Source organism: Geotrypetes seraphini, chromosome 2, assembly GCF_902459505.1.
Source record: "Geotrypetes seraphini chromosome 2, aGeoSer1.1, whole genome shotgun sequence".
NCBI lineage: Eukaryota > Metazoa > Chordata > Amphibia > Gymnophiona > Dermophiidae > Geotrypetes > Geotrypetes seraphini.
Genome location: NC_047085.1, coordinates 136,621,877 through 136,635,715, shown reverse-complemented (window position 1 = coordinate 136,635,715; position 13,839 = coordinate 136,621,877). Strand labels below are relative to the sequence as shown.

General features: G+C 41.9%; 1 protein-coding gene across 3 annotated transcripts in view; it reads left to right on the top strand.

Moving 5' to 3' along the window:
* Window positions 1–13,839, top strand: part of PSMA8 (proteasome 20S subunit alpha 8) — a 39,429-nt gene that overhangs the window by 8,913 nt on the left and 16,677 nt on the right. For all 3 annotated transcript variants that reach the window (XM_033933826.1, XM_033933828.1, XM_033933825.1), the window contains exons 2-3: window positions 6,311–6,437; window positions 11,215–11,339. In XM_033933826.1, coding sequence (XP_033789717.1) covers window positions 6,311–6,437; window positions 11,215–11,339 — 252 coding nt within the window. The remainder of the gene's footprint in view (window positions 1–6,310; window positions 6,438–11,214; window positions 11,340–13,839) is intronic.

Sequence of the window (13,839 nt, the reverse complement as noted above, 5' to 3'; positions counted from 1 at the left end):
CTACTTTCTGTTTCCGCAAAGGCAGAACCCTGCAGCAAGGAAGGCCTGAAGCAAACAGGAGCAGTGAGTTGAAGCCTCCCTCCCTTCCCTAGCTTCCTTCAATGCTGCCCTAGCCAGGAAGCAACTTCAGCCATGCTCTAACACTGTGCTTGCCGGCTTTGTTTCTCCTCCCTCCCCCGTCTCCAGTTTTGGAGGAACAGGGTCGGGAAGTCAGCCGGTGTCGGAGATCAGGCAATCAGCTGAGGCAGGCACTGCGTATGTGCGGGCACGGCGCCACGGATCATGGACCCACAAACTTTGAAGTGCGTATATGCGCTAAGGGAGTTATAGCGGATTAATAATAATAGTAAGCACTTATAATCAATTAACAATACAGAAAGAATAAACCCCCCACCCTTCCAATGTTTTTAATCAAGGAATAAAACAAAAGAGATACCCTCCCCCTCCCACCCTTCCCTCTACAATTTTGATGAAAAATGGGATCAAAGCTATTGGTCTATAATTATTGACTAGTGATATTGAATCTTTTTGATTTTTAACTATCGGTGTAATCGAGATATATCCGCCATTAGATGGAAAAATTCCATTATTCATCAAACAGGATAGCCAACTGAATATGAGAAGTCTAATTTGTAGGAAAGTACAGGCTAATAAACTTCACTTCAGTGGTAGGAAAAGTAAAGGAGACACTGCTGAAGGAAAGGATAGTGTGCTTTTCACACTCCAGTCAGTTTTAAGATCCAAAGCAACATAGTTTTACTAGAGGCAGATTGTGCCAAATGAATCTGATTTTCTTTAATTGGATGACTCGAGAACTAGACTGAGGGCACATCCTGGATGATATGTACTTGAGCAAAAGCACTTAATATGGTTCCTCATATAAACCAACTGAGTAGCCTGAGGCTTGACATCTAAAGATATTAATTATGCTTTACAGCCTGTTCCTAAAGTGGTTTATGGGGCAACACTACAGGAACGTAGTTTATCATATTGTCCTTGGGCTTGCTTTTCCAAAGTACAGACTTATGCAGGTAGTACTACATCCCCTCTCTGTTCCAAATGTAAAATCCAGGAGTGTATGCTTTCTCATGCATTATGGTTTTCCTGTATTACACAATGGTTTTGGTCTATGATTCTGCAATTTATGGGTAGAGTTTTGGAGAAAACCTTAGTCTTCTCCCTGGGAGGGCAGACTGTTGTAGGAATCTTCCACGTAAAAAAAGTAATTTGTTTTTCCATAAAGCCTGTGTAATTGGGAAGAAATGTTTGATGCTGCATTGGCTCCAGGAAACTCCTTTCAACTTATTGGCATTGGAGAAATTCATTTAATGCATTGATGATGTTGGAGGCTGGAGAAGCTGTCTCACCTTGAGACATGACAAAAGATTTTTGGATGCTTGGGACACCTACATACAAATCTTATCACCTAGGGCATATAGAATGGCTTATAATGTTAGTCTAAGGACAGTGGAGTCTGGATGGACTAAGGAATTTCCAGTGTGCAAAGTTTAAGGGCTAGAAGCACTAAACACAGTCGGTAAGACCATGTGGATCACTGTTAGCCGATTCCGAAACAGCGATCAATGCTCAAACAAGTTTGCATTCAGATGATGTGCGTGGACGTTCACCGTAATCTCCATTCAACCACATCCAATCGATCACTGTAAGAGCGAGTCACATGTGCGCAGCATAGTCCAGTTGATAAAACGACAATGTACGCATGCGCCAGATTTTCTACGTCAGACTCCTCCATGGTAGCTGGTCCTCCCTCCTTCAATCGCCATAATCATTTTCTCTTCTTCCCAGGGAAAGGCAGGCTGCATAAATCAGAGCCTACAACCGCCATCCATAATGTTGACCATTGGAGCACAAGCACACACAGTTAACAAAAGCTATTTCATGCCCTTTTAAATAGTACAGTGAGGGCAATCCCTTGATGCTTTGTGTAGAGGTAGCAGCAGACTACGCAAATGCGGGGCATGAATGAGGGTGGTGCTGTATAAAGGTCTGTCCCAGCATGTACATATTTTAATCATGAACAAAAATTGTAGCCTTCTATCATTGGCCGCATCTTTTCGCTGCCCTCTCTTTTATATTTTACACCTTCAATACGCATGCTCATAACGCACATATAATACACATATATATCCCTGCTATTGTAAAAACTGTATATATGGTATCAATGTTATAAATATTATATTAATTTCAGGGCTGAACTATTGGTAAGACATGTAAGCAACTGGTCTTGACCAGTTGCTTTTTTCAGTTCACTAAAAGCGATCACTTTTATTTTTGTGCATCATGAAGCGATGTTAGAGCAGCAATCGCTTGGCTAGTTTACATGGCATTTCAGTATTAATGACCTTATTTGCATGGCTGGATCGGAGAATGAGCGCGATTGTGCAGAAAACCACACAGTGAAACGTTTTGTGCATTGGGACGGCAAATCCAATTGTTGTTAAAACAGTCAAAACTGGTTTAGTGACAATTGTTAAACGATCACTGACTTTAGTGCATCTGGGCCCTACTCTTTTACAATAATAAAAGCTAATGATAAGAGCATAAGAGGTCTCCAATAAAATAGGTTTTTTTTTAAAACAACAAACTATCCAAATGTGAATGATTTCTGGTGTCAAAAGGTAAAACCGGATGGTCAAAAAAACCTTTTCCAATACCTTTAATTCCTTAACACAGAGCTCTATTTATAAAGGAACAAACCTTCATATAGAGACTTTTCACTGAAACATATCAAATGTACTCTCCCCAAACACTTACCTAAACAGAGGGCAGGTGTATCATAACCACAAAGGGTCAGATCATAGGACCTTTTATAATTTATATATTATTCCAGGATCACATCCTGTGACTTTGTTTTAATCATATACACCTGTCCCTCCTTCCCCTCCCTTTTATTTATATCATATGAAATGCAAAAAAATATGTGCCTTCCAACAAACAGTGTGAAGATTAACCATGTCACTATTCCTAAAGCATATTTCCAAAAAATTCCGTGCTTGTAAAAGTTGCTTCTAATGCTCATACTTCAAAAAAGTAAAGAAAGGCAACACTTATCTTGTAGGGTCTAAACCCATTACCGGCACTGGTTTAGAGTAATGAACTCCCGATGCCCTCCCAAAGAATGGGCGTTTCAATCAAACAGCAGATCTTCGGGGGATATGGACTAGCGCTGCTCTTCAGGAGAATGTAAATCAGAGACCCTAATTCGTAGGGACAAAACATCTCCTCTCAGGTCATACAGCAAATGCCATTCAGTCTATTCAAAAAACTGTGTAACGGTTCCTTGTTTTGTGCCTACCATCAGCTGCAAACATCCACATTATTCAAACAAAGGAGAGAGAATAACATGGATGTTTGCAGGGAGGGACCAAGAGCACTCCTCTGGCTCAGGAAGTCCGCCTTCTTTTTCTTTGGGCGGACCGTCATCTCCTAGCACTGATGGCAGTGCAAGTGGCAGGAGTAGACAACGTTCAAGAAGATTTCCTCAGCAGATAGATTCTGGATCTGGGTGAGTGGGCCCTGTCCTCAGAGATGTTCCAAGCGATAGTGGGTAGTTGGGTATGGCCACAGCAAGGAACAAGAAAGCAGATCACTTCTTCAGTCAAAGATCCTAGCCCAGCAGAACAGGACTTGACACTCTGGTGCAGCCGTGGCCCAGGAGATTCTCCTATATGTGTTCCTCCTAGGCCAATGTTTGTTGGGTCATTCGGAAGATCGCAGCTCATGCGGGCCATGTCATTCTGGTGGCTGCAGATTGGTCTCATAGATCATGGTACTCAGATCTGATGCGTCTGCGCAAAGGTCACAGCCTTCAGCTGAGCACCTATCTGGACCTTCTCACGCAGGGTCCCTGGAGGATCCAGGTCTCTTTGCTCTTATGGCATAGCTCTTGAGCGCACAGCCTTAGAACATAAAGGATATTCTGCCCTGGTTGTTGATACTCTTCTGAAGTCTAAGAAATTGTTCGCAGAATCAGCTTACGCTAAGGCATGAATGGCCTCCCAAAATTGGTGTGCCCAGGACCAATTGGACCCTTATTCAGCTCTGATCTCGCCTTTCTTCATGCTGGTTTGGATAAAGGCCTCACTGTGGCTTCTCTTCGGGTCCAAGTGGCTGGGCTCTCCTGTTTTAGATCCCGGGAGCGTCAATCTACCTTGGTGGCTCATTCCGATGTCAGTAGGTTCTTGAAAGTGGCTCTTCATGTCGGACCATCGGTTAACCATCCTTTCCATTCCTTGGAACCCCTTTGAAATGCTTCCCTCTTGAACTTGATGCTTAAGACCATTTTTCTAGTTGCCATTACTTTGGTGCGTCGGTGCAGCAGGCTTTGTCTTGCAAGGACCTTTTCCACCATATCTGAGGCAGGGGTATCCCTTTGAACGATTTATTCCTTCCTGCCGAAGGTAGTTTTGGCTTTCCATGAATCAGGAAGTGTGTTTGCCTACCTTTCAACTGACCGGTTCCAAGACACAGGACCAGCTGTAGAAGAACCTGGATGTGCGCAGAGTTCTTCTATGTTATCTGGAGGTCACCAACGAGTTTCAGCTCTCTGAATATTTGTTTGTACTCTGAACATTTGTTTGTACTGACTTATTCCTGCTTCCAAGGCCATGATTTCCAGATGGATCCATAGGACCACTTTGTCAGCCTATATTCTTTCTGGGAAACAGTCTCCTGTTTCCGTCAAGTTGCATTCTACCAGGAGTGTGGCTTCTTCATGGGCCTAAGCTAGATCTGTCTGTCCTGAAGAGATTTGCAGAGCAGCAACGTGGTCTTTTCTCTTCACATGTTTGCCAAGTTCTACAGAGTAGACATGATGGCTACACAGGATTCCGCCTTTGGGTCCTCGGTCATAAGGGTCAGCACAGCAAGCCCCTCTAGCTTTTGTGGGGACTGCTTTCGTATGTCTTCAATTGCCGGTCCACGGACCGGTGTCAGTCCATAGAAATTTCCTGCCAGTCCACGCAGGGCCGGCGAGATCAGGGGAGCTTCAACATTTTGCTTTCCAGCTCTCAGTACTTGCCTGCAACAGTGCCAGTAGCGTCAGCACAGCGATTCACTTAGGCATCCTTAGGATCTTTGATGGGTCGCGCCGCCTCTGAGGAAAGAGGAAATTGCATCATCAGAGGCGGGCCGCGACTTCTCAAAAGCCCCAAAGCTGCCTAAGTGAATCGCTGTGCTGACGTAGGCAAGTACTGAGAGCTGCTGGGAGGGAAACAGAGGGAAGGGAAGAGAGTTACTGTTGGATGGGGAGGAGGGAAGGGAGAATGGGTACTGCTGGACAGTGGAGGAGGAAAAAAGGAAGGAAGCTGGCAGGGAGATTAGAGGAGGAGAAGGGGTTGGGGTTGAATGGAGAGATCAGATGAGGGAACGGGGAGAGAAAGAGGAATGAGAAAGTAGAGAGAGATTGATGCTGGGAAGGGGGGTCAGCAGAGAAATAAGGAGAGAGGGACAAAGATACTAGATCTGGTGTAGGAAAGATAAACATGAAGAGAGCAGTGAAACTGGAATAAACCATGTAAAAAGGAGAGAGGGGCATAGAAAGAAGGCAGATACCATATGGGAGAGGGCAGACAGTAGATGGAAGGGGCAGATGCTGGATTGAAGAGACAGCAAGGGCAGACGCTGGAAGGAAGAGAATAAAAAGAAGATGAAAGCAGAAACCAGAGACAACAAAAGGTAGAAAAAATAATTTTATTTTCTATTTTGTGATAGAATATATCAGATTTGAAATATGTATCCTGCTAGAACTGGTGTTAGATATAACTGGGGACCGCAAAGCCCAGGCGTGGTTCTTTAGCTCCCAGTTGGCTTAGGGCTCTCTCTGACAGGGGGTAGTTGCACTCCCCTAACACTATTCCTGTCATGTGACTGCGATATTTTGCTAGCATGATTTTTCTGTGTAGCATTCTATAATAATTTGGCTTATTCAGTTTTCTTGACAGTGGAGGGAATATTTGTGAAGGGGAGGGGAGACAGGGGTTTTGTTGATCCTTGCTCTGTATTATTTGTATTTATAAAATGATAATTGTACAGAATATTGTTTCTTTTTATAATTCCCATCTTCAATTCAGGAAATCACTAAAGACACATCTATTCTCACAGTAATCCAGGACTGGAACTCAATATTGTTTGATCCTTGATGTTACTGTTTGAATCCGTATTAATCTTGTAAGCAGCAATGATTCCTTGCTGATAATTGTGGGTATAAGAAACAATATGGTATGGTAATTGAACTTATCTGCCTCATTTTCTTGGTTTCTATGTAATCATCTTTTCTTAAAACTGACAGGTTGGAATTCGTGGCAAAGATATAGTAATATTGGGGGTAGAAAAGAAATCGGTCGCCAAACTGCAGGAGGAAAGAACCGTGAGGAAAATCTGTGCACTTGATGATCATGTCTGCATGGCTTTTGCAGGTATAGTATTCTTGTTAGAAAATTATAAGGTATGCTTTTATTTTGAGCAATAGTTCTGAAGCCAGTCTTTGCTGACTGCCTGGCCATTCTGGTTTGGGGGCTTTCCAAAGAAAAGCCCACTTTTTGAGGCTGCTTATAGTTTATTATTTATATTCTGTCTTCGTACAAGGTGAATCACAAATATACATACACTTCTTTCCCCCCTCCCCCCCCATATTCACGGGGGTTAGAGGCAGAGCGGACCCGCAAATATGGAAAAAACGCTAATAACTTTTTCATAAGTTATTCACGGTTTTCTATTAAAACCCTCAGGAAAAAAGATGAAACCGCGAATAACTACCAACACATCTTCCTTGTGCACACCGGGAGGGAACCTCGGCAGAGCCAGGGGTCAGACTTCCCCAACGACTAACCGTGCCAAAAAGTCCAGGGCTCTGGAGCAAGACCAAGCTCCATGCTTGTGCGCCAGGCTTGGTCTTACTCCCCCCCCCCAATCCTTTGAGGCGGCAGCACGTGCTCCTAGCTCAAGCTCTGGCTCAGCTCCCCTCCCGCTCTCATTTCTGGCAAACCGAGATGGGCAACGAGGCGGCAGCACCGAGCTCTGGGTTTGCTCCGCCCATGCCTGGCTTTTAAGAAAGCAACAGCAGCAGCCGCTGCAGCATCCAGCTCTTCCCATGAGAACCGGGTAAGTGGAAGGCTCCCTGTCCCCCGGTTCAGCTTTCAGTCCCTGCGCGCTTGCTATTCCAGCCCTTTCCCTTGCTCTCTTTTTCTGCCTCACGCTCCCCCTGCACTCATGGATGATGTAATTTGGGGGAGGATTCAGCGTGAGAAAAATCGCAAATAAGCAAAACCGCAAATGCAGAAACCGCATATACAGGGGAGAAGTGTACATAATAAAATGAAAAGACAAACAGCATACAAAACTTGTTACAAAGCAATCATCAACAAACAAAGGCTCATCACCAAAGAGCGCTTTAACTCCCACTCAGTTGTAAAGTACCTATGTTTGTTTATCATTCCCTCTGTGAGAAATTCCCTAACTCCTATTTGTCCCATTTGTCTGTTTTAATTAGATTTTAAGCTCTATTGAGCAGATACTGTCTCTTACATGTTTAATGTTCAGCAATTCATATACCTAGCAGTGATATAGAAATAAGTAGCAGTAAAATATACATGAGAGATTCTGCAAGCAGTAAAGTTAGTGTGTGCAAATATGTCCTATGCATGTTCATTGTGAACATCCTGAAAACCCATCTGGGAAAGCAGTCCCTGAGCACAGGATTGAGAATTACTGCCCTGGGGACCATCAGCAGCTCTGTAGATGAGATGAAGGCCATTGTGTTCAGGGAAAAAAAATCATTTCATTCCAAACTATAGTAGCAAGATGGGGAGGAAATCCTAAAATAAATGCCACTCTTTATGTACCACTCCAGAGGATTATGTTCATGAAGAAGCAAGCCAAACTAAAAGTGGACAAAGTGATGGGACCAGATGATGTACATCCGAGGGTATTGAAGGAAATTAGGGAAGTTCTGGTGGCTCTGCTGGCTGACCTTTTCAGTGCTTCTCTAGAATCGGGAGTGGTACCAGAGGACTGAGAGGGGTAGATGTGGTCCCTCTCCACAAAAGTGGAAGTAAGGAAGAATTAGGGAACTACAGACCAGTAAGTCTGACTTCTGTGATAAGTAAATTAATGGAAACATTTTTTGTGACATTTCTAGAATCCAGTGGATTACAGGACCTGAGGCAACATGGATTCATTAGAAGCAGGTCTTGTCAGACCAATCTGATCAATTTCTTTGACTGGGTGACCAGAGAATTGGATAGTGTTCCACAGAGGCATCTAATAAAGTGATGCTCCCCAAAGTGATGAACTGGTTGAGTGGAAGGCGAAAAAAGGGTACTGGTCAATGGCAATCGCTCTGAGGAAAGGGATGTTAACAAGTGGTGTGCCTCGGTTTAGTTCTTGGGCCTGTTCTTTATAACATTTTTGTAAGTGAAATTGTTAAAGGGTTGATTGATTAGGATTTGCTTCTTTGTGGATGATACCAAAATCTGCATTACAGTAAATACTCCTAATAGTGTGAAAAATATGAGGAAGGACCTAGCAAAGCTTGAAGAATGGTCTGAAATATGGCAACTAAAATTTAATGCTAAAGAAATGCAAGGTCATACATTATGGGCTGCAAAAACCCAAGGGAACAGTACAGTCATTGTTCTGAAATGTTGTCCGCCTCACTGCTGTAACCTCACGCAAGCACTTTCCTGCATCCGAACGTGATTGTGAGGTGGAATGAAGAGGACAATCACGTACAAACACAGGAAAGCACTTGCGTGAGGTTACAGCAGTGAGGCGGGCAATGTTCCAGAATGTTAGGTAACCATTGGAGGCAGCGCAGCTTTTGCGTGTGTATGTAATCTCATGAACTCTCGCAAAATTCGACACCTCTCCTGGCGGTGACTGCTTGATGTAGGATGGCAGTTGTGTCCAGTGCTGGAGGAGGTGAGAGCTGAAGGTGGTTGCGGACGCAATCTCCGGACACTTAAGGCACAAGTCGGATATTGATTCCCCTGTACAAAAAAGCCTAGAGGACTATACCAAAATCTTGTCTCTTGCAGTTGATACTTTAGAATCTAAATCACAATTTTGCATGAGGTAAAACTTGTTATAGTTTATAAATCTTTCCTTAATTGCTTCTGATAATTTCAGCTATACACAGCTGAAAGCAGTGCAACATGCAAAGTTGTCATTTCTTTAATAAGACATTAACTATTTTTTCTGCAGCCTTCCAAGTATCTACAAATCCAAAATGTGGTCCTGCAAAGGGTTTGAGTTTGAGACCATTGGTTTAGAGCAGGGGTGTCAAAGTCCCTCCTCAAGGGCTGCAATCCAGTCGGTTTTTCAGGATTTCCCCAATGAATATGCATGAGATCTATTAGCATACAATGAAAGCAGTGCATGCAGATAGAACATTGCATATTCATTGGGGAAATTCTGAAAACCCGACTGGATTGCGGCCCTCGAGAAGAGACTTTGACACCCCTGGTTTAGAGGGTATAGAATTTTTTGTGCACAAAAAGAAGAGCAGGACTTGGGTGTGATAGTATGTGATCCTAAGGTGGCCAAACAGGTTGAAAAGGCAACACTGAAAGCTAGAAGGATGCTCAAGTGCATAGGGAGAAGAATGGCCAGTAGGAAAAAGGAGGTATTGATGCCCCTGTATAAGACTCTGGTGTGATCTTATTTAGAATATTGTGTACAATTCTGGAGATCACACCTTCAAAAAGATATAATCAGGATGGAGTCAGTCCAGAGAAAGACTACTAAAATGGTTTAGTGATCTTAATACTTTGGAGGAAATGCAGGAGAGGGGAGATATGATAGAGATGTTTAAATACCTACTTGGCATAATACATATGAGGGAAATCTTTCATTTGAAAGGAAGCTCTGGAATGAGAGGACATAGGTTGACTTTAAGAACCTAAGAAAATACTTTTTTTTACAGAAAGGGTGGTAGATGCATGAAATAGTCTCTCAGTAGAGGTGGTAAAGGCAAAGATGTGTCTGAATTCAAGAAAGCGTGGGATAGGCACCTGGGATTTCTTAGGGAAATGAGGAGATATTGGATGGGACAAAGAGAAGTCCAACAGTTCTGCAGTGGAGAGCAAGCAGCCAAACTAAAAAGAAAAACTGCAGAGATGATGTACAGGATTCAAGCACTTTACTGAAGACGAAAGACTTGTTTTCCACAATGTGTAATGTCACAAATGTGTAATGATATGTGTGAAAGTGTGTGTTAATGATGTATGGTGGTGTGTGGCTATCAAATGAAATTGTGGAGGTAATGTGCCATTCATGAACGTGTTTTTGTGATTTTAAAAGTACATTATGATGTGATGTGAATTGCCAGGATATTGAGTCGCTTGTGAGACAAAAAAGGTGCCAGTGACGTTACACATTTATGACAGTACACAACACACATACACATGAGTTAGTTGAATTTTATTATATTTTGCAATAGGACCCCTGAGGAAGAAGTTTCATCAAAACATGGACCGTGTCGGGTCCCGGTTTCTAACATTGTGGAAAACAATAGTCTCTTGTCTTCAATAAAGTTCCTGAATCCTGTACATCATCTTTGCAGTTTTTCTTTTTGGTGAGATATTGGATGGGCCATTTGGCCTTTATCTGCCTTCATGTTTCTAGGGGACATCCCATTTAATGCATGATGGTCTCGTAGGACTCCCATGGTTTTAAAATCCTTGTTGTGGTTAGTCTACTTCTCTACTTCTGAGATGTGGATGGAGCATTGGGCAAAATGCACAGGACTCCCAGAAGAGATGCTGAGCAGTTATGTTTCATGCTAAAAAGGTGAAATCTGAAAGTTGAAACCATGAGAACACTTATTTTTGAATATTTTTATACTGTATATTTTGGATCCTATGAGTATAAAATTGCAAAGTTTTATCTTTGTCATAAACATGATGTATAATTTTGTTTATTATCGCATGGATAACTTGCTATATAACTTGTTTCATAATGAAATTCTTGAAATGAAGATAGTCTAAAGCACAGTTAATGCCGTAAAGTGAATTATTGATCTGCTTCTCTGTGTGGATAATTGGATATCCTTTTTAATACAATATCTCATTAGTGCTTGAGTTTGTGAGTCAAACTGAAAAATAAAAAATTTAGAACATTCTTTGCAGTTGATTGGTTATTGCATTGATTAAAGTTGACTTTGCATTCCTGTTTACATATTTGATAATTTTGCAGGCTTGACTGCAGATGCTAGAATAGTTATTAATAGAGCTCGTGTGGAGTGTCAGAGTCATAAGCTCACTGTTGAAGATCCCGTTACAGTTGAATACATAACACGCTACATAGCAACATTAAAACAGGTAAGCAACCTACATAATTTCTAAACTTTTTTTTCTTCTGCTTATAGAAGTTATGCTTGTCTAGAGTTACTGAATATAACTCAAGCTGTGTGCCACGGCATAGTGGTGTGCCACGAGAGATTCCAGAATTATACTTTATTTTTAAAAATTCCCCTTATAAGTATACACTAGAATAGAAGACATGTATATTGTGTACACAGTCTGTCAATGTTATGAGCATCTGTGTAAGGATACAACTGCCCAGACAAACATCATTCTTTGATGTGGCAAGTAACTTTTTATTTTAGTTTTTATGCAATATCTATCCCAACTTGAGCAACTAAGCAATCAAGGCTTTGTTACCGTTTGGATCTTTGCAAGCTTGGATTTTCAGCTCTGACAGAAATTAAATTGAAAAAAAGAGAATTATTGCAGATAATCAACTATCGAGCCATGTTTTGAGCTAATTTGCATTCAAAAATAAGCACATCCATCGCATTGATTAGTAATTCTATTCTATCTACTTTACTTTCACCATTGTTACAGTTACCCATACATAGCTTAAAGAACTTTAAATAAGTAACTCAAAATTCTTTGTTGTTTTTTTAATTTTATAATTTCAGTTATAATGTGTCGTGAAAACATTTGCTCCATTTAATGTGCTGGAGCTAAAAAGGTTTGAGAGCCACTGGTGGTGAGTGTGGTAGTAGTTAACATCGGGTGGTATTTCTGATTTATAAAGGTTTGAAAGAAAGGGCATTGGAGATTTAAGTTTTATTTCTATTTGATATACAGTGTTCCCCTGCAAATTTGCAGTTCGCGAATTGCGGACTCATTCACGGTTTGCTCCGACTACCTCTTCCTGTAGTAAAGTCAGGCTACACCAATCAGGATCTGCGTGTCAAAGCACCTCCTAATTGGTGTAGCCCAACTTTACTCTAGGAAGAGGCGGTTGGAGTAGACTGCAAGTGATTTTCTTTACCCGCCGGTGCTCCAACTCCCTCTCTTGCCTCCCCTGCCATTTGACTGGAACAGAACCCCCGCAAATTTAGGGGGAGTACTATACTTCCATTTAGTAATTACCTTCTTAGCAGTTTACAATAAAATAGTATTAATGTCATTAATTGTTAAAGTATAGTGTAATAAGTTCAGAATTTATATAATAAAGTAGTAGATGATGATGATGACGGCAGATACAGACTTGAATGGTCAAGTTTCAAGTTTATTAAAAATTTGATTAATTGCCTATCATGATTTCTAGGCGATGTACATTAAAATATGGGAACATAAAAAACAAAAACATATGAGACAAATTACATGGTCAAGGATAGACTCACTGTAAAAAAAGAACTACAATAAAATCAAGAAAAGTAAACATAAAGAGGTAAAATACAAGAGGAAGTAAAGAAGGGGAGGGATGTTCTTATTCGTCACGCTGGCTTACTAAATTGGAAAAGAAAGGGAGACATCATAGCTCAAAGGCATCTTTGAAAAGGAAACATTTTAATGCCCCTTTAAATTTGTCTGCCAAATATTCACACTCATCAATTCATGGTTAAATCAACAATGAATCTGGTATAAAATATTTGATTCTAATCTTTCTTTGCCATTTCTGGGACATAGACTGGAGAAGTCCACCCAGCACTGACCTTATGTTCCAAATTGTGTAGTTGCCATCAAAGCCCACTCAAGCCTATTCTCATCTGTCTTGTCATATATAGAACACTGACTAGAAATCTGCCTGGTACTGCATTTAGTTCCTAACATTCGGAATCGCCATCTAAGCACCCCTCGATACATCACACGCAGTCATGTAATTTTTTTCCCTAATTAGGGATCCTCTATGTTCATCCCTTTTTGAGTTCTGTCACTGTTTTTGTCGATCACCCTCTCCATGAAACATAATAAATGACGAAAACAAATCTCCCAAACCCCAAGAAGTAGAACTGGAAACGGGGGAGAGACAAGTCAAAGAATGATTACACTGCTGTAATTAAGACAGCCCAATAATATGGTTTCAAGAGATTGGGAGAGCCCTCAGTCATACAGCCTCCCTCCGGGAGCTCCCAGAAGTGATGGCTGTCACTGGCTTACACCCAACAGGGTGTTAACTGTGAAACATCCCCGGGCTCTCTCCGTGCGATTTTTGTGATAAATGTGCTCACAAATAGTGCTGAAAGTGCAAAAAATAAATCAAAAAACACACTCTACAATTCAATAAAATTGTCTCTACCCCTACCTCTACCTAAGGTGACCATACGTCCTGTTTTGAATAGGACGGTCCCGTTTTTAGATCCCCTGGCCCGTAGTCCCCACACACAGCTTTGGGACTCCGAAATGTCCCGTTTTCAGGGACAGCATCCCAAAGCTGTGCACAGGGACAACGGGATAGGCGATCGATTCCTGTCCCTCTCTGCCACGCCAAAAAAAAGCCTATCTCACTCCTCCTCCTCCCCCCCGGTCCGCCGCCACTGTTGCTCTCCTTACCTCCCTGCTGCTAATCACAGCCCAGAAGCCTTCT